Raw genomic sequence first — 26,593 nt, 5'->3', positions numbered from 1 at the left:
CTTTGCTCCAAGTAATTAAATGACCCTTTGACCCACAATTCAAGCTGAATTGAGCCTGAACTAATGTGCCCATAAACTCCAATTGTCAGTCTACGTTTGGCCACCAGATGACAGTGTTAGAAATGAGAATGTCCACAGTTGAGGTGATCGGTGCTGTAAAAGATATCTGCAGAAAATTTTAGCATTTTGTAGAAATTTAGCCAAAAATAAACAAAATCAACAGTTAAACAAAGTAAAGTAAAAGTAAAGAAAATATTATAATTTAAATGTCCACATACAAGTGTTAATTGTCTATTTGTATATCTCTTACATTTATTTTTCTACACACTTACATACTCAGCATATATATATTTAATAGGTTATTTGAATTTGTACATATTGTGCTTATTGTTTACTATTACTGTATTTCTATTTTTACATTTCTATTTTTTAATAGTTCGGCTGGCAATTATTTCTACTTGCTAATTCTCAATACTGGCATCTGAGCGACTGATTTCTTAACACAAACACAATGGAATAAATAATATGGTAGCCTTATATTGATTATACCTGAAGTTTTTAGGTCACTCAGCATGAAACGTGAGCTTGAATGGCATATTCGGTCGGCTATATATGTTTTAAAAAAGTATACATATATATTTATTTTAAAAATTAAAGCCAAAAAAAAAATAAAATAAAATAAAATAAATAGTCCCTGAGCATGTGAGTAGGCTGGACTGATGTTTAACCACAGGTGTGTGTGTGTGTGTGTGTGTGCGCGCGCGTGCGTGTGTGTGTGTTGGAGGGACTCCTTCTCTTTCGTGACTCAACTGATCAGACTCGAAGACTGCAGCAATAACTGATAATCTAAAAAGACATTAGTCAAACATCTCACCTACGTCCTAAAAATAAAGACCAGTCCCATATTTGATGGAATCTGTTGAATCTGCGGCAGGAATCTGATGTAAATACGTCCATGTTGTGGCGCGTGCTCAGGTCGTGCTGTTTCCAGGTGAAAGCTGCGGATAGCAAGCTGCTCCCACACAGACTACAACGGTAAGTGTTTGTTTAGACTCATATTATCACTCAAAATGTTGTGCTCGAGTCACTTTACATCGTTTGAAACCCAATTTGTCCTGTTATTTTTTTTTTCAACGAGACGGCAACTAGCCCGAAATATGCCAAACTCAGTTAAAAATGTTACCGTGTAATGTTCGCTCGTTGACAGAGAAAGCTAGGTGTCTCGTTAAAACTGACTTTACACTTTTTTTGAAAGTCGACAGACTCCCAAGGGAAATTCGGCGTACATGTAATCCAAAAACAACCACAATTTTACTAACTTTTAGATGTATTTATGTTGCTTGATAGTGCCCTCAGTGGCACCATGGCAGTAGTTTGGTAACTTCATGGGAAAACTAATTGTGAAAAATGATATTTTAAAGACACAAGGACTGCTTTATGGCTACAACATGAATCAAAGACTGAGCTCTAAATTTGTAGAGTAGCTTAAATTAGTTATGTGCTATCACATAGCCTAGTTTAGTAGCCTGTTGTTGCTAAAAAGGCATTAAACTGTCAAGTGACTGCACTTTATGCCCATATTTTTCAGGCAGCAAATAGCATTCCCTCTGCAAACATACCTTCTTAAGGCTAAACCATTCAAGGAAATTACTTAATTTGTATCCTTTGGCTGTGCATGTCTGTTTGGGCCTGTGTGTGCACAGGTGCATGTGTTGTTTCTTTGCAGTACTGTGGATGGTTTAGTGAAACTACATCACAGGCAGTGCTCTGTATATGTTTGCGTGTGTTTGTTTGGGCCAAGCACACGTCCATAGCCACGTGCAGTTGCATTTATGAATGGCATTGTGCAGTTATGCCAGTGCCACAGTTTATGGCATTGTGTTTGTCCATTGTGACTGTCCATGCAGCAAAGTGTGTAATGGACATTTTTGCTGCAGCAGCATTCTGAGTGTTACATAACAGGTTGTCCTCTGCATCATCCTGCAGGGCGGCCCAGGATTAAATAAAGACTCAGTGCCTCTCCTTGGTGTTGGGAGGCTTTCTGTGCGTGCAATATGAGCGTGCACCTCCAAAGCTTTATCACAGTCAGCCTTGATGAATACTCAAAGCCCTGTTTATTTGTGTCAAATAATCATTTCTATCCTATGGAACAAAACAGTGATGAACATGGCAATAACATTGACATTGTGACTCCTTGTTTGCTGTTGAGCAAAATAAAAGCAAAGTCATAGGCCTACTATTTCTTAATGTCTTGACGTGATCTGTTTCAGTCCAGAGGAGCCTGGTACATGACTTGAATTACTTATTAGGTAATGCAGGTCTTCACAGGATAGGCTGCAGGGAGTTTGGTGTTGGTGATTATAAGAAACTTTAAAAAACGACATTAAGAACTACTGTAGGTTCAGGGTGAAATACTCCAACAAAGCTGTGTGAAGTATTTTTTTATAATCTTATCATATAAGTCCATAGCTCGATAGATTTTTATTAAGGTATACTATGCAGGATTTTCCTAAACAAAGGTAATCCCTCTCTATCATTGCTTATGACCCACTAGAAGTGCGTGGCTGCGTATTTATCTGCAGAGACTCTGCTGCCTGTCTGTATTTTTCAGCATTTTCTATTTTTTAAATCTTTTTTTGATGCATTTTGGACATTCTGGGCACAGCATGCAGGTGAGGTCAGGTCTTCAAAGAAAAAGTGGCGATCATCTGCCAGATGCAGCACGCATCCAAGAAGAAGCCACGAAAATCACTGACACAGCACAGAAGAAATTGCAAAAATCATAAATTAGTGAATCTGGGGTTGATTTTCACTTTCACCAGTGATAGGCTAACCTTTACAAACAGCAACTGACAATTTCTGCATAGTACACCTTTAAAGGGGCTCTAAGCATAATTCAGTGCATATGAGTTGTCGGCATACACAGACATGGCTGAGGTGGGTGCTAAAGCTTATCGCAATGTTTGCGTCTCAGTATCAGCACTAATTGGTATCAGAGTGCAGTGCAGAGTGGTGGCGATGAGCTAGCCTGTGGGATACAGATGCACTAACATGCATGTGCAGCCACACTGTCTACCAAAGCAAAAAACAGAGAAGCTCTGGTAACAGCACACACAGAAGGAGTGCGACTTCATCTTTTGCTTGGGACACCATTATTTCTTGACATAGCAAATAGTGTTTTTTCTGCTATATTGTTGCTCTTAATGCCATATACAGGAATTTTAACTTCTGTAGCTCACATGACACTGTTTTGTAAAGATGCAAGGATGTAGGTTTCTTTTCAACATTGTATGAAATGGGGAGTTTGCGGGGCCTCCGCTAGAATAATTTGCACATCAGACACTTAGAATCCTGTATTCAGGTGAATTTTATATAACATTTGGCCTTTTTCTGCATCAGTTTATGATGTTAATGTCTTAAATATCGTCAAAATAAAAGTCCATTGCTATTTTTATGTTTTTATTGTTTGGGGACAAATGCACATAAAAATAGAGGGGGACGTGTCTCCTGCATTCCCCCTGAAATCTGCACCTTTATAGAGATGTAAACTAAAATGACACACTCAATTTTTTGCTGGTTTTGGCCACATTGTACTGTTGTATATACACATAAAATTCTTGGCTAGTTCAGGTTTGAAAATGCAATTGTTGCATATAGAAGTTCAGTCTCTCCTGCTCAGTCGTACTTCCCTCTGTGTACTCTTTGAGTTGATTTGCTAACAGCAGGATTCCCCAATTGATGTGTTGTTTTGCTTTTTTGGTGTGTATGTAGCTGGAAATGTCACCTTGGTGGTAATTGAATCAAATATTAATGGGAGCATAGTCTAGTGTGCGGATTTAGTTTTTTTCCTCTCTTGTATTATCTCTTGTCCAGCACCTAGTTTTTGTCGTCTGGATGTCAGTGCTTTTGTTAACTTTTTGTTTTACAGCTAACACATTTGAAATCCGGACTTTGAGCAGTAGCAATACATTTGGTTCATCTTGTTGAGTTTTCTTGCATGTGAAAATTGTTGCAGCCTCTCTTACTACACTGCATTTGCCTCAGTTGGCAGTAGAGCTTAAAATATCACGTGCCAAATCTCTGCAAGTCTAATCCAGCCACTCCTCGTCTAAGCGTGTGATTGTGCACTCAGACGAACTGTACATGTTCATGTGTATGTAAGAGTGTAACTGTGAGAATGTTATTATTGGCATTTTTGTGTGTGAATGATGAGGTAGCCAAGGGTGCTCCTCTGCCCAGACTTGTCACTGGATTAATACAGTAACTTGTTGTGAATGATGGAGCAATTATCCACAAGAACAAATTTACAGAGCAACACTTTACTCTTTGATACTATTTCCTTCTTTAACCCAACCCTAAACCTTGCGCAGCACTTTGAATTATAACTCCACACAGCTGTAACTGTTTCCTGTCAATCAAGTTGAATCAGGACACTTAAAGGGATCAGATCTGCACTGTCCCATGACAAAGACTTTTGCTATCTGTATTAAATGCTTTAAAAGCAACATGTTTTTCCAGACTCTGTACCCAGAAATGCACACAGGCCACATAACAACTAAAAACAACATTTTCTAATAAAAATAGTCTTCTTTATTTAGTTTTAGTTTACTCAAGTGAGTCTGTAAGGGTCATCAGAACCGGTCTATAGACCGAATAATTTAGTACGTTTACATGATGTTGGAAAAAGTTATTGTATCAGTCGGACTAAAAGTGAATTTTTAGAATAAATGTAAACATCTTTGTCTGACTTAAATCGGACTGAATTGAATGTCTCAAAGTGTGACTAAAACTCAGATCATTCAACTGGAAGCTAAGCTCCTCAGTCATGTAAACACCTCAGTCAGACCTGAACGGGCTTAAGCATTTTGCGCACGCTCCTAGTCATCGCACCAGCCTCTCTTAGTTGTTAGTGATAGGGACTGTTTGTTATTAGTGAGGTGGGAAGAGGTGGTGCAAAACGGGTTAGGAAAAAAAAGCATTGAGGAGGGACTTCTGTTTTTGATTTTGACTTAGGTGAGGGGCATACACTTTAAAAGGTAGTATTTTGTATTTATTTTAAATAAAAAAGTCACACCCTAGCCACCACACTCTGAAAAATAAAGTGCAGTCCCACAAAACTGGTACGGAAGCTAAGCAATGTACTGCTGTGGTTGGGGCTGCAGCAAAACATATTTTAGCCACCAAAAAACAAATCAGTACCAGTTTAAGTGTACACAATATTTAAATATTTTCTCCTCTTGACCATCCACAACAGCTTATAGAGGCAGGGGCAGACCAGCAACTCCGCCGTTCAGTGGAGTAAAATGACTGTTGTCTGGTGTTTTTGATATAACGGCTTCAAATCCCTGTCAGTAAGGGCTGTATTTACGTCATGGTAAAGCGGTGAAAATATTCTAAATATAGCATATACTGAAACTGATATTGAATTTTTTTAGTTGGCTTAAAACGAATCAGTGAAGGCAGAGTTTGCTCAGCGCCATTTGATTATATGCATGTGACGTGGTGGCTGAAGTTATTGCACATAAACAGTTCTGATTGTGATATAGCATAGGCTGTATAAATAAAACAGGTCTACAGCAACTAGCTGAGTGATTGCATATCTCTGCCTGCCTTGGTGGAAAAGCAGTGAAAAATATTCTTAATAGAACAAACTAGTATTGGGTTTTTTAGGTGGGCCTTCTCTGGGTGCTAAAAGATTGGGGACATGGGGGCAAACATGAAATGGTGTCCATGTTTTCATAACTTTACATGTGTGTGTTGATCTGCAGGACATTTTTATCATTGTTAACACTGATTTGGATTTGGTTCAGCTGCTGTCAAGTGTAAAGTGGAGACTCAGCTTTTACACAGCACAATAATCCTTAGATTTAATAGCTGTTGTTAAGTTGTCACATTAAAATGTTCAGGGGAACAATTTCTATTGTGTATTTCGCACTGTAGAGATCATTTTATAAATGTGTGGCAGCTTCAGTGCAGACCTCAGGATCATATCTAAATCCACTTGAGAAGAACCGCGATGATGTCTGAGAGCAGCCAGTGAGGGAGACTGTTTATCATGACAGCTCGACACACACACACACACACTCCTTCTTCACACTTCCTGTGTCAGAAAGTCTATTTTAGTCCTGTTTCCAGATAGACCGGCGGCTGAGAGATTATATTATCTTCTGCTGGCGTTGTCCGCTTCACAATAGTTTCACTTCTATTTGTAGACACGCATCACTGTCTTCTGGTGTCTCGGAGTTGAAAACATGCAAAATGTTTTGAGACGTAACTTTATTGATGACCAGGTGCTTCATATAAGAAAGCTCTATAGGGTTTCTAGGGTGTTAACACTTGAGAAAATTATGTCAATCTTATTAGAAATGTTTGCTTGTTTGTATGTGTGTGTGTGTGTGTGTGTGTGTGTGTGTGTGTGTGTGTGTGTCGGCTGGTACACATGTGTATTGTCCCCTAAGCCTTTGCATGCTTCGAAAGCTTAAAAATCCCCCCCATGTTAGCTTATCTTCACTTTAAAGATCAAACGTTAATCAGATTATTATGCCGTTAATGACTCCCTGTCTGCACTACTAAAAGTTGAGAAATGTGAAGAATTTTTGAGATTCATAATTTGTGTTTGGCTGTAGGTCAAAGTCATGTGGTTTTTGGTTTACAGAGACCTTTCAATTGGAGGCATAGGAAATCTTGAGCAACATGAAACGTGGTTTTCAAAAATGTTTTCTTGTGTGTGTCTTTGCAATGAAAATTAAGCTGTATTGCATACATGTAGCCTTATTAAAGGGATAGTTTGAATCTCTTTCTTATCCATACATAAAGGAGTGGGCACACCCCCAGTTGGAGAAGCAGACGAAAGTATCACAACTGAAGCTGAGGACAGGAGCATCCGCAAAACATATTTTGGCCACCTTAAAAAAATCAATATCAGTTTGTATCATATTTGTATTTATATTTCCTATGTTTATACCTTCACACAGCCCCTTCTGATGTCAAGATATATCACTCTTTTCTGAGCTGGACTCCATTGGAAAGAAAAACAGTGATTTAACATCGCTGAACCCAGGAGCTGCTGGTCCACTACTGCTTGAGTCAGTTAGTTTGTGTAATTGTGTGAATTTGGCGATTAAAAGGGTTAATTCGGATTCACCAAAGTCACACAATAACTAAAACTAACTAACTAATCAAGGCAGCAGTAAACAAGCAGCTCCAGTGTTTAATGAGCCATAGCTATAGATTAGGACTGTTGGAAAAGTAAAGCATTAAAAACACTTGTAATACAGCATACACTTAAACTGATGTTAATTTTCATTTAGCTGTTGTTTTTTAGGTGGCTAAAATACATTTTGCTGTTGCCCCCCTCCACAGCAGTACATTTTTTTAGCCTCTGTGTCTTTACTCCTCCTGCTTTTCCAAACTGCATGAAGGCTAATTCTCTGACAAAGTAACCCATATAACTCCAGTAAAAAAAATCCAATCTTTACTTTAAAGTCTCCACAGTTGCTGTTGTTCGCTCACATGCACACTGAAGTTGAAGGCTCTCAGTGTTTTCTTCACTAAGCTGTAGCATGTGCTAAACGGTGACTGCTGGGATTTAATTCACCTTCTCTCTTTGTTCATGAGCCCCAACAGCTGTTTTAACCTTCGATCTCTTTTTACATTCTCCATAAAACATCAGGTATTGAATTAATCTGCGGATGCTCCGGTTCCAAATTAGACTAAACTTTTTTATCAATGTCAGTTTTTAGCCACAACAAAGGCCAAAATGTGGCCTGCAACAGAAGGATTGTTGTTTTTTTGCCAAGCGGTTTTGAGGAAGACCCCCTGCAAATACCAGCTGGTAAGAGGAGTGATGAGTCAGTGGTCAATGACGGCACAAAAAAGCCAATTAAACCATTTTGTTTTTTTTAACAAACATTTACAACTGTATTTTCTCTATACAAGTACAGACAGTGTTAACATCATCGTTAAGTCTGCTTCCCTCTCCTTCAAAAATCAGTCTGCATGACATGATGTCATCTTATTAGCTTTACTGGGCCAGTTGATGCTCGATCAACTGTGTTGGATACAGTTATTTTCAAAGGGGAATTCTTGCCGCAGGGTCTCAGTGGTGTGAGTGCCAACTTGAATTATACAATCAGTGTATTGAATCACACACAAAGTCAGTGTGATGCATAACAAATATTTAGTTGCTTTGATTTTAAAATACTGCTCTCTATTTATTATTGTCAGGGTGTGTATCTGTATTTAGTATTTTTGTCCATTACTTTTATTGGGTTATAATAAAATTTAAGTTACTCTTACTCTTAAACACTTATTACTGAAATTTGGACACATACTGACATCAACAGAACAGAGACCAACAGAGACTTAGTATTACCAAAAAAGGACATTTAGTCTCGACATTTCATTATTATTCAATAATGGTGACTCAGCCATAACTTTTCCAGACAATTCAGGCTTTTATTGTTTCCTTTTCAAGGCCCCACTCAGGAACAAAACCTCAACTTCACCCTCCGGTGTTTCTTCCGACTCCTCTGTCACCCACACTGACATTTAAACTGCTCAGGGATGGAGGCTGGTGCCACAAACAGCCATCTGTCACTTGTTAGCTACAAAGAAAGGATAGAAAACGGAGAGCTTTCCTGACAGTAATTGGGAGCTTGTTATTTGCAAGTACCCTTTGTAAACTCAAATAGATTGGAAAGAAAGGGCCTTCTGCATCAAATCTGTAGAACAAAAGTCTGTACATTTTTCAATTGCCTGCTAATTAGTTAATGCACGTTGTTATATTTACCAACTGTTGGTCACTTTTTGACATGTTCTCAGTTGTCAAATACAGCAGCTTAGTCAGTGGCCCTGTGCTTTAAACTATGTGTCTCTAGATACCCCTCTATTGTGTCAGTTTTGGACATCTCAGTTTCCCTTTGTTACATACAACAGTAAATGTGTCAAAATTAACAGGAGTCTCCAGAAACCAGAACATCACCAAAACTACTTGGATAGGTTTAGAAAAAAGATTGTGGTTTGGGTTTACTTCATTATCTTGTCAAAAAAAACTCTGTGTTGACTTTTGGTTTTACACATGACACAAACACTGGTCTCCTGGGTGAATGTCCTGTGTGTGTTTGACCCTTCGTCAAAGACTTTCTTGCTCATCAGGAATGATGAGTTTACATTGCAATCAGATGAAAACCCGCTGTGTCTTTTACAGGCACTAAAATAGTGTTTTGTGTGTCGTATCAGACCAAGCTGCCATATTTCTCTGAATTTCAGGGAGGATATTAAGTTAACCAAACTAATGAAAGTGCTTCTGATGATACCATGGTGACATTTCAAATATTCACATCAGGGCTGTGCTGATCATTCATCTGAGCCCAAAATTGTTACATAAAAGCCCCCTTCCCCCCTTCTCCTACCCACACCATGCTAATGGCATCATTGTATGCTTAAAAATAACAATTAGGATTTATCTACCAGATGAACTGTAGGCTGCCAGATGGATGAAGTGGTGCCTTTGGATCCATCTGCTCACCTGCTGGGTTGACTGCTGCCTTTTCCTAAAAATTCACATATAAAAATCAAGTATTCCAGTAGTCAGGTCAAAAAGTGAGAAAGCAGTGAGAAAGTTATCAATAATTTAAGAAACACTGTCTGAAATATTTCACTCTTCTCCTCTCTGTTACTTTCTCAAACACACACACACACACACACTGCAGCGCTCTGTCCTCATCTCAGTCCTTAGATGTGATGATTGAGTTTCTGAAATGCATAAAGTTGGCGGTATGAGACTTTGGCTAGATTCGGGAAAATTATTAATGCACATTTTTTTGCATCGCCACCTTTGTGATAATTCACTGTGGACATCATCATATGCCAATTTATTAGACATTTTAGTAGACATCGCCTAACTCTAGTTCACATAAAATTGTCCCAAAATGGAGCAAAACATATGTATTCTGTATTCACTTTATTTTACAGCCATCATTCCTTTTCATTATTTGAGAACAAAATGCCCACACCCTGCAAAGGTACCGACAGAAAAAAGGAACCCAACAGGCTCAGGTGCTGGCTCGTTTCTAACAGTACCTCTTTTTTGCAGAATGGGTTCTCATGACACCCTCACACTGTTGAGAGTGACAGAATTAGATCGGGAATCGGGGCCAGTGTGTGTGTGTGTGTGTGTGTGTGCGTGTGCGCGTGTGTGTGTGTGTGTGTGTGTGTGTGTGCGTGTGCGTGTGCATGGCAGGGTTTGGTCTGTCCTGATGAAAACCAGTTTGAGTTTAAGGCTATAACAGTGAAGACATTTTAGCTACAGACTGTTATTAATTTAATTATATGTGTACACATGTGGGAAATCATTATTAAAGATGTATTTCACTGCTGGAAAGAAATTGGTGCTACATGACAAAAAAAAAAACAAAAAAAGGGCTGTGGTATTTTACTACCGCTATAAGAATACAATTTAATGTGAGCTGCCCAACTGAAAACAATATGTCAGCTGGCAGGTAAAACACAGTCTCGAGTTATCGTTAAACATTTATCCAGACCATGTTTCTGAAAACATTTTAGGTGAGAAAAAGGCGACACAGTAAGTGACTCTTAGTTCCTACTTTATCAGCACTGCTTAGGTTTATGGTTTGACCTCAGTTATTTAGCCTCCATTTTTACAACACAGGAAACAGTATAGCGCCCACCATTTGTTCGTAAACTCTCTTATCACAGCCAAACAGACCACTTACGTGTGTCTCTGAGGACATTTTCGGTGAGAAATAGGCAGTACAATAACAGAATTTTGTCTATTTGATTTTGGTTTGACCGTTTGATCTGAGTTTTGTTGGAATCTGAGGGAGAGGGGGGCAGATCCGTCTCTTGGTCCACTTCTATACTTTTTCACCTTGTTTAGACCTGGCATCAATGCGTCTCAGCCGATCTGATCACAACTGGATAGCACTAAATACAGGTGTAAACGTTTGTACAGGAATCCAGAGTTTGTATCCCACGTGTGTGTGTTTTTCTACACCTTAATATGTGCTTCTTTTGCCTACACCTAACATTCGTGTCTTTGGTGCCTAATCCCAACCATCGCGACATGAATATAGGGACTGTGCCGCATTGTTCCACCACACGTGCATCACCATAGCAACATCCCACAATGTCATAGGTTGACGCATAACTGAAACATCGTAGGTTGATGTTGAAGGTCACTGACAGACCATCACTGAATGACGACTTTGGAGTCAGACTGTGTTGGTAACACTTGCTAATACCAGGTCTAAACAGCTCTTTGTACCTGTGTGAAACGTGTCTTCCAGCAGATTGGAGCATCGGTAAGATGGAGGGAAGTTTACCACAGTTCATTTCGACATACCCTTTAATGTTAAAATGGACCACCAGTAGAGTTCAGTTCTTGGATCAAGTCCTGTTAACCTCCTGGTTTGGTTATAACTTATTGCTTTGGCCGGACATGCATGACCGATTTTCTGTAATCTCGGATCGTTCTTTTCATTGGCTCACAAGTACGTTTTCTCATCCTCCTCCTTCCTTCCTCTCCATCAGATTACATGGGTTACTTTTCCATTACTCTCATTGCCCCTTTCTCCTTCAGTCCAAAACCTCCCTCTCTGGTTCCCCTCAGCCAGTGACGGGGAGGGGGCCTAACGCTGCTTAGCAACAGCCAACCCATCTGGACCGGTCAGCAGTGGCCCCTCCTACTGTTCGGGGGTGGAGGGTGGACCCTGACCAGGGTTAGGTTACCTGGCGCGCGCACACACACTCACACACACACATACACCAGCTCTCTGTAAACACAGACATGGGACTGACTCCCCTCCCACACTAGACCTTGAGGAAAGTGTGTGTGTGTGTTTCTTGTTACTGCAGCACTGAGCAGCACGCTCGTGTTTCAGAACCAAAAAGGGAGGTGTATCTCTCTCTCTCTCCGTCTCCTCCCTCCCTCTCTACGCCGTCACAGCCTGCGTAGTCTTACCTCGCCTGTGCTCACACACATGCACACACACTTTACACACAGCAGTGATGGGATAAGATACGACGCAGGAACGTGCAGTCCAGCGCAGAGAGGAGTGTTTGTGGAGGTGGACTGCCAGCCAAGTGCGTGTTTGTCTGAGGAGAGGAGTGTGAGCGAGCTCCCATGGTTTCTAGCTGGATGTGTTTTTTTGCTGCAGTGCAGCCAGAGGAGAAGGAGACACAAGAGTAAGTTATGTCTGTGGCAACAGTTATGCACAGGATCAGCACGTGTGTTTGTGTGTTTCCCACTTCATTTGTGTGTATGTGTGTGTGTGTGTGTGTGTTCAGGAGCATAGGTCTTTTGAAAAGCAAATGTGCACTTTGAGATGCTGGCTGGTGCAAAACAAGTTGATCATTAAATATTAACTTGTGTGGAACTAATTTCATTAATAGTCAATACTATGATTATGATTCTTATTGTAGTAAATGCTTTTTATTTATTTTTTTATAAATGTGACAATTTGGAAGCCATGTTGATTTTCTGAGTGTTTTAACTTTTGCCTGCAGCAGGGATATACCATGTTGAGTATGTGGTGATAAATCCAAGTTTTACAAAGTCCAGGACAAATTCCTAAACATTTTATCATAATAAGAATACAGTAACAGCCAAAATTATCACGATGTGGCCAAACTGAAGATACAAAGCAGTCCTGTGGTCTTTCCTCTGTGGTCTTTGAAGATGGTGGGCTTGATGGTATCCAGATGCTTTGTTGAGATGATTGCATATGTAACTAAATCACTTCACAATGTACGGCACGTACAGTGGAAGCATTGTTTCCATGAACTGCCTGTCGTTGGTTTGCAGTTGTCTTTGTTTTAATGTGATTTAACATAGGGCCCAACATTAAGTGATTAAATATTTGTTTAGACAAATCCATACAACTTATAGTCAATAGAAAAAAGTTTTTTATAATGAAGAGGTAAATGCGACATCTTTGATTAAAGCATACATTTAAATTTGAAATATTTTCAGTTTTATCATGTGACTGGGTGAAAAGTATGAGACCTTAATGGATAAAAGTCACGCAACCCAGTCACCAGATAAAAATCTTAGAAAGTTCATGTTTCCGCACACCATGGATACATAACAATTTTTCATTTCCGTCATATCAACATTGATGAAGTGGCATGTTAAGCTGATTTTTGTCATTGGGAGGTGGAGGAGATGGTGGATGGCATGACATTTGTCAAGCTGCAGACCACTGTTCAAGACCCACAAACAACAAAACTGGTTGTTTTTTTAGTGAGTGACTACTGTGTTAGCAGCAGCTTTTTAGGCTCCAAACATGGGTGTTTTATAGCGACCCATTCCATTTTTTTCCAGCACGGATAATGCCATGAAAGGCAGTTGTTTTTTTACTAAAACAATGTTGTATTTTCTGTCAGATTTGTGCCATTAAAAAGCAGTTTTTTTTCAGAGATCACTGCTTTTTTTCTGCCGCGATTGTGATCTTGAAACCATGTATTTTAAGCCAAAACATGACCTTTTCCTAACCATAACCAACCTACTGAACGTTCACTCTAAAATTCATTAGTTGCTTCAGTTCCCAATGTGAAGCTAACTGTAACAGTCTCTTGCTAACAAATGATGACTATTATCACTGGAAGATGACATAACCTTCCAATGACGTAGTTCAGCAGCCAGAGCCGAGGCCTAACTGTTCCCAGAGCAGGCTCAGTCTGTATAAACAGGATCACAGACCAGAGAGGCCTCATAGGACCAGTGTCGACATTTTTAGATATCTATGATGATTTGAAAACCGCCAGATTTATAGGTTTTATTTATATACTGCAAAGACTATCTTAAAATGAATAACAGTATGGGGAAAAAAAAAATTGCCAGCTTGTATTGAACTTGGAGAGTTGACTAAGCTCTGCAGTGCATTATTGCTTCTTTCGAAGAATTTTGTTCACAAAGTAAAATCAATGTACAGATCAGACTGTGTGAACATTTTTGACCATATATAGACGGATCACATGTTCAGGTTCTGTATTACAGTGATGGAAAACATTTCTGCCCCCCTCGCAAGCTCAACTGCAGTGGAGCAGTACCGTTACCAGCGTAGTTTATATTCATTTAATTTGGCTTCATTTTTATTTTAGTATTGAGCCTTTTTTGGCCCATCCCACGCAGGATTACAAGACACTGTTAGTTCACAACCATCTTCTGATCGAGCACATAAACAAAACAAAACAAAGCGTGGAAAAGGAAAAAAAAAACAAACACAAAGGAAAACACAACAAATTAAAAACAAAAAAACATTTCAAATTCCAAATTTGTCAATATGCATATATGATAATTGGTGTTAATTGTTTGTTCAGATCAGGATTCAAATGGATAGGAGAGTGATTAAAAGTGGAGCGGGTAATACGAAGTTTTTTAGCGCAGCCTTTTAAGCTATCAACATTAACACTATTTTCTTCTATACTTTTTGCAAATGGGCCATTTTCGTTTTGATTGGCATCATTTACATTCAGGGTAGACGTCAATGGTGCCCTAGTTTACCCACTTGTTTATTCACTACTACAGAACATCACTGCCAATAACACTGCAGTCCAAATTAACCCTCGTCCGCTGTCCTGTATCCAGGTATTGATCCGTTAAGATAGTGGTGGTGTCAGAGCTAGCTGCTTATATAACATCTTGATCCACGCTGCGCTGTATCACCTCAGGACCAGTTCTGATTGGACTGGCAACCCGCCAACCAGCTCCATGTAGTACCTCGTTACTCCATGTGACTCTCAACTCCGTCAGCTCCACTCTCATTACTCTAATGCCCTTTCTCTTACAGCAGTGACTCACCATGTTTTATAGTTCTCCTGGCGCTCACTGATATTAATATCGTTTAACATGATCAGTAACTCATGTGCTGCGTGTAGTGTTTTCATGTGCTTTATATACATAAGAGTGTATAATTTAAATGTCATAATATTCAAATCAGAGAAATCAGTGGCATTAATTGTTTCTTCACCATCATCACTGTGCACTTAAAGGGAGAATCATTTGTCCTTTGTCACCTGAACACACACACACACTCTGTCAGCAGTGTCACGTGTCCTGCCACGACCTCTGCGCAGCATTTATGTCACATCAGAATAGAAAGAAATGCAAATTGGGCATGCACACAAATGCACCTCTAAAATGCACACACACCTCTGCGGTGACTGTAGGCGGGACAGCAGAATGACACCAGCTGGTTATTAAATCACTCACAACAGTTGCATTCATCTTCTCCCAGAGTGACTAAGCAGTCTGTTGATTTCTATGGCAACCACTTTTTCTGTATTCGGGGGTGTTTGTGTGTGATGCAGAGATACGCCTAATGTCTACTGCTGTCGTTTATACACCGCTTTTTTAGCACCACTGTCAGTGTGTGTGCTAATGACGTGTGATAATCACTGTTTATGTGTCATGCCAGTTGTTTGACTGCAGAGATGTGTGTGTACCAGCTCTGTGTTGGTGTGTGTGTGTTGCTGTAATGTGATGCAGTGGTGATGCTGGCCAAGTATTTCTATAAAGGTAAGGTGAGCCTGCTGCCTCCTGCCTGTTAACAAGCTCCCTGTTGGCTGTGTGCCCGACTGAAACAAAACACCATCAGCAGCACAGAGCCTGCAGTCTTTTACATCACTAGTTAATCAGATGGATTCATTTTGAGATCAATATAGATCAATATACCCTGAGTTGATTTTCTGAAAATCTGAAATAATGTGCAGGTTGATGTATTGGGAATCACTGGACTCTTATGCTAATTAATTTCCATACTGTTTGCTTTTTAAATCACCTGGATACAGTTTAATTGAGCTTGCTTGTGTAATTTGAAGAGCTGTAGCTGCTCTGGTCCCGTCGGGTGGATGATTCTGAAGCCTGGTTGGGTTTCGCTGCCTCTGCTATTGCAGAGCTGTTAATGTTTATACTGCTGTTGCAAATACACCAGCAGTGCAGTAGCTCAGTTGGATTGCAAGCTCAGACCTGATGACAGCTCACCTGAGTCCCAGGATCTGCTCTTCCTGAAACAATATTTGTGGAGAGGATGCTTTGTGTTGATCGGGGTGTTTTCCAACTCCAGCTGTTGGTATAAACTCGTCTTTTGGTCCTGATTGGTGGATGGTGGCCATGAGAACGGAGGATGTAAGATAATACAACGTAACTCTGGAATTTTTCATCCTTGACCCTGTTTTTCCATTTTTTTGTCTAAGTGAACAATGTTTACAACAGTTTTTGAAATTGGTCCAGTATTGAGGGACTAGGCAGCAGCCAGCAGCAGTAGATCCGGTCAGGTCAGGTTGCTTTATCTGTACTCGTAGGAAAATTTAGTTAAATTGCAAGGCATTCACTTAACACAGTTGTCAGACACCACAGACAACATACAGGGTAGAACATGACAAGAAGATAAAAGTTAAAACAATTAAATTGCCCCAGTTCTCATAAAAAATGTCAAATATGAAATAAATAGCAATAAAAACACTAAACTACAAATCCAAACCTTAAATAAAAACAATGATCTTTTTCCAGTTCAGGTTAGAGGAAAAAGCATTTTTTTGTGTTTTCTAGGCCAAGTGCCGACTGTGACACTGACTAGAGCCTGAATCTCCCTCCTTCGCCTTGAGCCATTCACTCATTTTACTCCTCAGTTTTTTAAAAAAATCTTCTTTTTTGGCCTCTGCTGTGTTACGTCTTTCACTTTGCCTCTTCTCTGATTTTTACTTCTCCACCCCTCACCCTAATTAATGTCTATCCATTGATGTTTATGAGAAGATTTAGAGGATTTTTGCTGTCAAAAAGTGTGTGTGCATGTGTGTATACATGTTTGTGTGCAACAAGGCAGTAATCTGTCTCAGAGTGGCCATGACAGCCACAGCTGACTGCACTAGAAGCTATTTGTGGTGACCAGCTTGAGTCAACTTCATTGTTTTCAGTTGATCATTAAGGGATTTTGAACCTGGCTCAAAGTTCAGTTCACGAACTCCACCAGTGTCATGCAGCATGAAGACTAAACACACTGTTCAATCAATCAGTGATCAATCAATACTCTTTAACAAGGTCATTTGCGAGATCATTTTGAGTTTTTGGAAGTAATGCCCACAGATTCTTTATTTATTAATAAACAAAAAATGAGCAACACATCCTTTCCTGTCTTGCTCAGTTTTCTTTCTCAGGAAAATATATCTGACAGTAGATGCTGCAACAGCAAAGTTTAATATGCAGACTGCTGCAGAGGAGTTGCTCAGTGAAGCAGTGCAGACACAGAGGAGCTCTGATGGATTTTGTGCAGTACAATGCTTTTAAAAAAGAAACTCTAGTGGTTGTAGCATGTAAATATGAAGGATGTTCAGTGTAGCATACACCTTATCGTACAATTGCACTAAAACCACTGTTCAATTATCATGATGCTGTTAGTCATAGTTATGTTTATCATTCTCAAAATGAAGTCCAATAACTTTTTTTTATCACAGGAAGCATGTTGCTTCTCTAGTTTTCCTCCCACTTCAGAGGAAACTCTTAAGATTTTAGTCCTGCTTTACTGCGCCACTGCACAGGAAGAGGAAAAACTTTCATTTTAAGTTAAAAACACAGAATTGTACAGTATTTAAAACAAAAATGGCAGTGTTAGGGATGCCAGAGTTTGAGAAGTAATTGCTTAAGTGTGAATATTCACTGGGCCATGCAAAGGTGAACACACACACACACACACACACACACACACACACACACACACACACACACACACACACACACACACACCTAGAACTGGGGAAGCAGTGAATGTACACACACATTGGAGGTTAATATTTGCCAACAAGAAAGTTTTTAAGTCAGACTTTGTTATCAGTACCACAAGTTACAGTGTTTCCTAACTGCCATATATGTTTGAGCTTTAATACACAAAGAGACACCAGTAAAGGAACATACTGTATTTTACAATGTTCAGTCTACAGTCACTGCTCATGGAAGATAAAGCCAAAACAGCCATTGTAGCACAGCAAAACAGATAAGAAATAGCAAATATAGCATATATGAAGCAACATATATTTATAAACCTGCTCAGCCTGAAACTTTAGAAGAAATGGTTTAAGAGGAAGATGTTATAGATTTGCCGTCAAATCTATATTTAGTACAGTGCAACACATTTAACCATTACTATTCAATTACAGCCCATGAAGCTGGGGGTTAATCTTGCCAATTTGCAGGGAACATTTCTTATAGTGATCTTTTTAGGGTTTATAACCCTGGTGCTGGTAAATACATGATAGCACTGCAGCTATGGTTACTTTCTGTGTGTTATCACTTCTTTTTATATCTCGCCAGCATTAAATATTTTCCATGTTTTTTATCATTTTCCACACATGAATACTCATTTATTTAACCAGAAAACCCACTTGAGATTAAAAATCTCTTTTTTAAGAGTGTCCTGGCAAAGACAGGCAGCAACATAAGTTACAGACAACACGGAACAAAAATAAAAAATATATAACTCCACAAAACACAATATAAAACACAAAAAGAACACAAAGTAAAGTTGCTAGTTGCTAGTTGCCTCGTACGGTCATTCTGTGTTCATTGCCTGTATGGCATGGGCAGTAAAGGACTTTTTATATGTATTCTGACTGGTTCTGGCCCATTGCATCATTGCAGCATTAAAGGTCAAAGGTAAAATTCTGTTGCTCTTAGAAACATGAAATTTGACTGGTAGACAGATTATAGTCTAAGCTTCACAATGATGTATGAGTTTATAGTTTTCTGTGAAAGTTACCCTCTTTTATAGTGGCTTTACGTGTAAAATGGCAAAAAAACCCAACATAAAATTACAATGATAGAGGGATAAAAAGAGGAGTGAATGCACATAGAAAGCTACCATTGCTGCAATGCTGTCATGTATTTTCCACCACCAGGGCCATGAACCTTTGAAAAAAATAAAATAAACAACTTTAAGAAATAGTCCAATTTTGAAGGTCTGGCTCACTCAAAGACTATTACTACTGGAACTACCTTCAATTAAAGCAAAAACACAATGCTTAACCATCAAAAGGCACTTTATCTGGCTGCATAATGGCAAAGTTTGAATTAAATAAACCTCAACACAAGATTTAATATACTTTATATTGTAAAGTACTTCACTTGCACACTTATTAAATATTCTTTTGGTTGTATCAGTGGGGCTGGATGGCTTGGTGTGTTTTTAAAGTGCTCTATAAATAAAGTTGACCTTGAACTTGGCAAAAGAGCTATTTTAGTGAGGACATTAAAGGGTAACTTCAGTAGTTTTCAACCTGGACCATATTTTCCCATGTTTTTGTGTCAAGTGACTCATGGGAACAACAATTTTTTAAATTGCTCCAGTATTGACTGAGACGGCTGGAGCAACGAAACACGCTGCAGTGTAGCGTGATGGCATTGTGCATTGTCAACTTACACCCACTAAATGTGTCATTTCAAATATTAGTGTAAAGTACTTTTTCCACCGAAATCCTTAATTGGAGCTTCTGGAGGCTACCGCAGCCTGATACAATCTGAAAACCTTCTGAAAACTTTAATGGTTTTCTTCGTAGGAAGTCGTCCTAAATGAGCCTGAACAGCATGTGTAAGAGAGTGACGGAAGACAGCTTGTATGTAATTACGAAGGTTGGAACAAACAAATGTTGTGGTTGCTAAAGATCGCTGTGGGAAGAGAAAGTGGTGTTGATCACAGTGTGGACAGTTAGTGTTAAGAGCAGAGGTATGGTGTCTGCAGTGATGAAGCTGCTGATGCTGGAGTATGAAGTTAGTGAGAAAGTGTAAATGAAGAAGATAAACAAGTTTCAGGTTAATATTGTGCTATTAGTCTCTCTGGGCTCTTGCAGTTTGATTTCTCTTTATGTGTGTATTGTTATGTAATAAAAATACATGATGAGGTAACATAAACTGCTGCAGCCACAAGACTTGTTGTTGGAGTCCAGTTGAGAGCGAGTTCTGCCTCCTTCATGTTAGTTTCACATTGTTTATTCAGTTATTCTCTTGTTTGAATTAAACTCTGTGCGCAATGATTGGAGCCAAGCGAAGAAAACATTACATCATGATCTTTTGGGCTGTCCCCCTGAACAAAACAAACCCCCCTCAGAGCTTCAGAGCCATATGAAGTAATGTAGCATCTGCAGGGGGAATTACATAACACGCAAAGCAGATGGAGGGAGATGTTTTTGGGGAAGTATGTCACCTTTGAGCTCTTTTGAATAGTTAATGGGGATTACTGAATACTGCAAAGAGTGTTCATCTACACTCTTTCTAATGTGCTTTGTCTAAAAGAACACCAAAACAACCGAAACTAGACAAAGATGCACATTGAAGAAACAGCATTCCAGAAACAACAGCTGGAAATCTCATTAAACAGAGTCTAACCTCATCAGCGGTGCCCCGGGGTGGCTGAGGAGGGCGGTGGCCATCCTGATACAATTGCTGGCCCCTCTCATGAAAATGATAAAAAAAAAGAATATTTGGAGACTGACATTACTGTCTTTAAGAGGTTGTGGTGTGCTATTTAAAGTATCTTGGGAGAATAGACAACCTAAGGCCATTGACACAAGGATATCGAGCATAATTTTGATCGGTGGCGCATGTCGGTCTGTAGGTTCATTTCACTGCACTGTGCACTGCCCAGGTCATTGCATTGCTCATTCAGCAGTGACTGCTAGTAATGTCTTCACAACCCAACAGCATTGCTGAGGAAAGCATTGTGCCCACCCTCCCCTCAGCTTTGATCTGCAAACACCTTTCAGCATTGTTAGCAGTCAGCAGTTTAAAAGGAACTGGTTGGTTCTTAATGGGTGTCAAGCTATCAAAAATTATCAAAAGTAACCAAAAGCTTGCTCACTAGCTCGCTGCGAAGGGGGTTAAATAACGCTCCAAAGTTACAATGAAATTTTACTTGGGAAAAAATGGCATGGCGATTTTCCTTTGAACTCTGACCTTAATATATCTGAATAGAAATGCATTTTTTGAGTCCTCTCTTTATAGATGTGTTTGCTTCATGCTAGTTCCATGCAGTTTTGTTTTTTTTAGCACAATTAATTTTGTATGTGGTGTTAATGTGTTAAATGTTCCCTACAAACAATATGCCTCTGCTAATTAAATATGTATTTGTGTTTTTATGGAAAAAGCCCATGCAGATACATAGTGCATTAAGACGAGATTGTTAGATAGAATTCCCGAAATTAAGTGGGTTTTTGGTTTTAGTGTGCCACCCCAAGATTCAAGTCACAGAAATCAGAGAGCTCCACCTCAACCAACCAAAACAGTAAATTCCTGCTTTTACATGAATGCATGAGCAATACTAATATAATGACATCATACATTATAAGAAAACAGTCAATGGGGACATTTTTCTGCATTGTGAATACTTTAAGTACATTTTCTTAATATTACAAGCATACTTTTACATAGATTTCAAAGCAGGACTTGTAACAGAGTTTTTTTTTATGGTACAGTGTTATGAATTAACTTAAGTGAAGGATCTGAACACTACCTCCAGCACTCTTGGCTTGTCAAGTGTGTCTTAATGCATAGCAGGGTCCAACCACTCAACAATAGTCATTAACTTGAGGATTAGCTCTGTTATTCACTTCAGCTCACACACTCACTGTCAGAGTGAGGCCCCCGCAGGCCGATGGTGAAACTGATGCTAACAGGAGTGGATGAGGCGTTTGGTTGGTGCAGGGCAGTTCAAGAGTTGAAGCCAGAGAAAGTCAGTTCAGTTTTCGAGGCTTCATGTCAGAGAGAGCGGGCTGCTCACTCTGTTTGAGCGTAATGTGGGACGGCCTTTTACTCTGTGTCTTTATGTCTTTGTCTTTTAGTCTCTGCATGATGAAAGAAATCTTGCTGTGTGAGGTTCTTGAGTTTAAGGAAACATGTGCATGTCCAGAGACTTTTGAGGGGAAACAATTTCCCTCAAGAAACACAAAAACAAAATGACCTTTCATCAGGACATGAGCTTGAATGTTCCTAGACAGTCTGAAATGGCTCTGCGAGTGCCAGAGGGCAGCCGCTGTCTTGTTTCCTGACAAAATATTTCCCATAATGCGGCAGACCAACTCAGCTGAAAGGAATTCATCACTTCCATTTTGAAGTGGTAGTCCACAAGCTACGCAGTTAGTTTTACTTTTTTTCTGGCACCAGAGGACCAAATGTCAGCTGCATATGTGGCTGCCAGATTTGTTTAGGTTTTTGTTGTGCAAATGTCAGATAATTTTGGGTGCTGTGTGTCTGAGTCTGGCAGCTAAGCAGTAACTGTGGTGTTTGATAATGTCGCTGAGTCCGGCTGACGCTCTGATTTGCCCCAACCCATTCTCGTACATTATGGATAGACTGAAGGGATGATGTAACAGGAAAGAGTCTGACTATTTCAAAACACTGTGACTGTTAATCCAGCACCTGCTCTGTATGTGGTATCTGTTATTTTGTCCATCAAGTGTATTCAAAATGGGAAACGTCAGCCGTGCAAGCACTGGAAACACTTCTGCACTGCATTTATGTAGCAAAAGACTTTTTTTATTGTTCGAATTGTGACTTTGTTGTGTTTTTGTGGCTCTGATTGCAACCTGATCACCAGGATAGATGTTGGCATTTTGCAATCCACTGATACATTACATTTGTAAATTACTATGTCGTGGATGTGTGGTGAATTTTACACACAAAAACTGCAATTATGTTTTGCTTAAAACCATGCCAGTTTTGTGGCAAAAATGGAGCTGGAATGCAGGAATATGTTGCTAAAAAGTACCTACATTTGGATGCATAAATGCTGCTGTAAATGCACTGTCGGGTTGCTAAAATCAGCCACATTTAGTGGCATAAATTAGCTTGAAATGCAACATAGTGTCACTAAAAAACACCTATGTTTGATGGCACAAATTCCGCTAGAAACAGTAATAGTTTACCCATGTTTTGTGGCAAAAACGCTGCTGGAAATGCAACGTCAGGTCACTAAAAACACCCATGTTCAGTGGCACAAATTTAGCTTGAAATGCAGTGCAGGGTCACTAAAAGCATCCACATATGTGGCACAAACACCGCTGGAAACAGAGCAAAAATTTGATCAAAAACACCCATATTTGGTGGCACAAACGCTCCTGGAATTGCAGCGATGAGGGCCTACAAAACAGCTGGTGTTGTTTGTCTCCAACAGTGGTCTGCTGCTTGCCATCCACCATGCCGTAGAAACAGATGTAATAAATGTTGAAGTTGTCCATGTTTGTATGGTGATTAGAAAACACATTTAAATAAAAGAAGGATTCAGATATTCTGTTTCAGTGAGGTTATGTTTTCTCGAGCAGCTGAAGGCTTTTAACAGTGAGCCTTCACTGTGTTTCTACCTGCAATTGAGTCTTTCTGTGCTGCCCAGGGACCCTGCTGTCATTACTGGATAATAGAGATAGCACACCGTCCTGGATCTGATCGCCTTTATTTAGCTGCTCCTCTCTTTTCTCCTGGTCCCTGACCCACATACACACAGACACACATGCACGGGCAGTTACATTCAAACTGGTTTAATCTGAACGTGTGGGGCCTCTGGTTGTGAAAATAATGATACCAATTTCATTGCTTCCACAAGGAGTTTGACTTCTTGTGACTGTACTTCACACTCATCTCACAAGTCTGTTCATCATAAACATCTCCAAAAGTTTGTTTCACTTAATATCTTACCATCCTTGCAGTTGCAGTCAGTAATGCACTGAAGTCTGTATCTGTAACTTCTTGATTTTAGCCTGCAGAGGGCAGCATTTCTCAGCCTGTTGACCATCAGTGTGCAGACACTGGGCTGTTTGAGCTGCAGAGTGGGACTTCAGCAGCGGGGATAAAATAAGAATTACATACAGATAATAATACTGCTAAATTATTAGAATATATGTTTTGTAAACAGATAGGTAATTTAACATTTACAGCTGATTCTTAGTAATTACAGGAGTTATGGAGGTCCCATACAGTTTAAAACTGCTTACTTTAACAGTGCGTCAGTACCATTGAACCTGTTTGTTTGTACTGTAATTTTTCCAAATTCCAATCTGTCCCCAACATCTCCCTATTTTTTGTCTGCTTGTTTTGTCTTTTTTGTGCTTTATTGTAAAGTGTGATGTTAAAGTTTTTAGCTGTTTGTTTATTGTGAACAAAATAAATCATATTTGTAAAACTAGTATAATATCTTTGAGAAGAAAGAAGGTTAATCTTTGTAAATTTAGATTTTATTTTATTTAGAGTTTAAATGTTTAATTTTCCTTTTTTCTTTCTTTTTTTTCAGATGTTTTCAACAGCAGAGTCTTGAAAATGCAGGGATGAGTGCCCAATAGATGCTTTTCTAAATGACAGTTCTGCATCTGTCAAGGACCCGATGACCTACAGCCCTCTAGGAAATACTGCAGCATTTTTGTGCAGTTTTTAAAGTGTGGATGGATTTTGATGGAATATATTATCAAAACAGCAACGTAGAAATCCAGAGGAAAAAACTGCAAACACTGCTGCACAGAGAATGGATTGGACATTCGATCAAATGTCTGTATTCAGAGTATAAATAGAAATAAAGCTAAAAAGCCGTAAAGAGTCACTGTTCTTCCACAATCAGCGAGAACAACAGCAGAAAAAGCAAATGGGCAATTAAAATCTTGAACATCACAGATCAGGGAAAAATTGTACCGAGTGACTGACCCTCTGCCTTCTGGCCCAGCGATGAGTGTCTCTCAGCCCACCGAGGGTTTCCCTGTCAGGGCCAAAACTGGTCCCAGCATGAGGCTCCCTCTCCACAGCACAGGAGATCACAACGGGAATGCTTTCCCAATTTCCTCTTCCTCCTCCTCTTCGTCCTCCTCCTGTCTGGGGGAGTCCTCTCCTGAATCACTGCGGAGCCTGAGCAGCCTCAGCGGGGGCCGGACTGACAGCCCACTGGACTACGACATGTTTGAGGTCACCCTCATGACGACAGTGACGACCAAAACGGAACAACCGACAGATGTTGTCGTTTCAAAGTGGGTGCCTGAGGAGGAAGGTAAACCGGACGGTGATGATGACGTCTCGGTGGGAAAGATTCAAACAGTAACAGAGGTGTCAGAATCCAACGACAACTCTGTGTCTGTTTACGTGGACGCTAACAGCTGCGAGTACCGGCAAGACACCTGGGACGATAATGACAACCTGACGCTGGCGTTGTCCCTGACGATAAACAGCGGCAGCCGCAGCAATAATGATGACCCCAGCAGTGGAAGCAGTAATGGGAGGAGACACGGCTCCTCAACGCCAGACTCAGATGCAACAGAAATACCTGCAGATGATGATGATGATAATGAAGAGGAGGCTTTATTTCTGTCTGTGAGCTCTGATGTGGATGTGCGGAGAAGCAGCATGACCCTCACAAGCTCAATCAGTCAGTCCAGCGACAGCACGGTGAACCCTGGAGGCTCTGCTGCGACAACTGAGATCCACTCAGAGGGGACTTTAGCTGATGATGAGACAGTGTTAGAAGAAGTCGGAGTTGTCAGTCCACCTGTGGAAAGCCAGACGGAGCCTCCTGCTTCTGATGACCGTCATGAAACCATCCAGGTATCATCTTCTGCCCATCCAGATGAAGATGCCAAGGAAATTGCATCTCCTCCTCCTGAGGAATCTGGAAGCTGTGCAGCGAGCCCTAAACCGCCCAAGCCCAACACCAGTCAGCCCGCCAGGGCAGCAAAATCCAAACCATCTCCTGCTGCTGCAACTACTGTCAGGATGACAGCGTCCACAGCCGTCAAACCGTCCAGTCTGGAGGCAAAAAGAGTTTCCAAAGTGGACCTTAAAGACGTTGAAACTAAAGTACGATCACGATCCTACTCGTCTCCACCAAAAACACCCAACCAGGTACTGTAGTGTTTTTTTGAAAAGTCCATTCTCATCCCCAGGACATCAAATACTGACGCTCTGTGACGTCCTACTGCTACTGTCCAACAGGGTTGCAATTTGTCTTCCATGTCTTCCACCAGACACCAGTTAGTAAAACAAATATATAGACATGGTCTTTTGAAACATTTAAGACATAAAATTAATTCATATCATTGTATTTCTGTGGTTTAAAACTCGTCAGTCACTTTGTCGAGTTAAGAATATTGATGGCACTTGGGATGAAGGACTTCTTGAGTACATTTTTGTTGCCAGAGGGACTCTACAGCGCCTCCCAGAGCTCAGGAGCTCAAACTGGCTGAGGAGAGGATCTCAGATATCTGCTAAGATGCCCCTCGCTTTTTTCTTTGTACTTTCTGTAACAACTTGACTCAAAGGCTTTTGTGACCTGCCAAAGATTTGATGTGCCAATGACATAATTCTAGAAAGTTTCCTCTTACATGCACAGTTTAGGTGAAAAACTGAAACACTCTCAAGCATAGTTTTGTAAATTAATTCTAAAAATCACACAGACACACCGGCCTTTCAACCAACTCGGCTGTTAACTTGTTTGTGGCAATACTTGACCCAAAAGCAACTGATGTAGTATAAAGATTTGTTTCCCACAGTCATGGAAAACCTGGAAAGGTTATGGAATTTCACAATCACATTTTCCAAGCCTTAAAAAGTCATGGAATT

At 40.0% G+C, this 26,593-nt stretch overlaps 1 protein-coding gene across 2 annotated transcripts in view; it reads left to right on the top strand.

The window, feature by feature from the left end:
* The first annotated feature begins 813 nt into the window (after positions 1 to 813).
* Positions 814 to 26,593, top strand: part of LOC121941510 (microtubule-associated tumor suppressor 1 homolog) — an 86,575-nt gene continuing 60,795 nt past the window's right edge. Inside the window, exons 1-2 of one of the 2 annotated variants that reach the window (XM_042484314.1) lie at positions 814 to 1,035; positions 24,288 to 25,876. In XM_042484314.1, coding sequence (XP_042340248.1) covers positions 24,713 to 25,876 — 1,164 coding nt within the window. In that variant the 5' untranslated portion in view covers positions 814 to 1,035; positions 24,288 to 24,712. Of the gene's footprint in view, positions 1,036 to 12,037; positions 12,208 to 24,287; positions 25,877 to 26,593 lie in introns of those variants that run through there. The other variant, XM_042484313.1, reaches the window with a different exon arrangement.

This window comes from Plectropomus leopardus, chromosome 4 (genome assembly GCF_008729295.1).
Source record: "Plectropomus leopardus isolate mb chromosome 4, YSFRI_Pleo_2.0, whole genome shotgun sequence".
Classification (NCBI taxonomy): domain Eukaryota; kingdom Metazoa; phylum Chordata; class Actinopteri; order Perciformes; family Serranidae; genus Plectropomus; species Plectropomus leopardus.
This window is presented reverse-complemented; position numbering and strand designations above follow the sequence as displayed.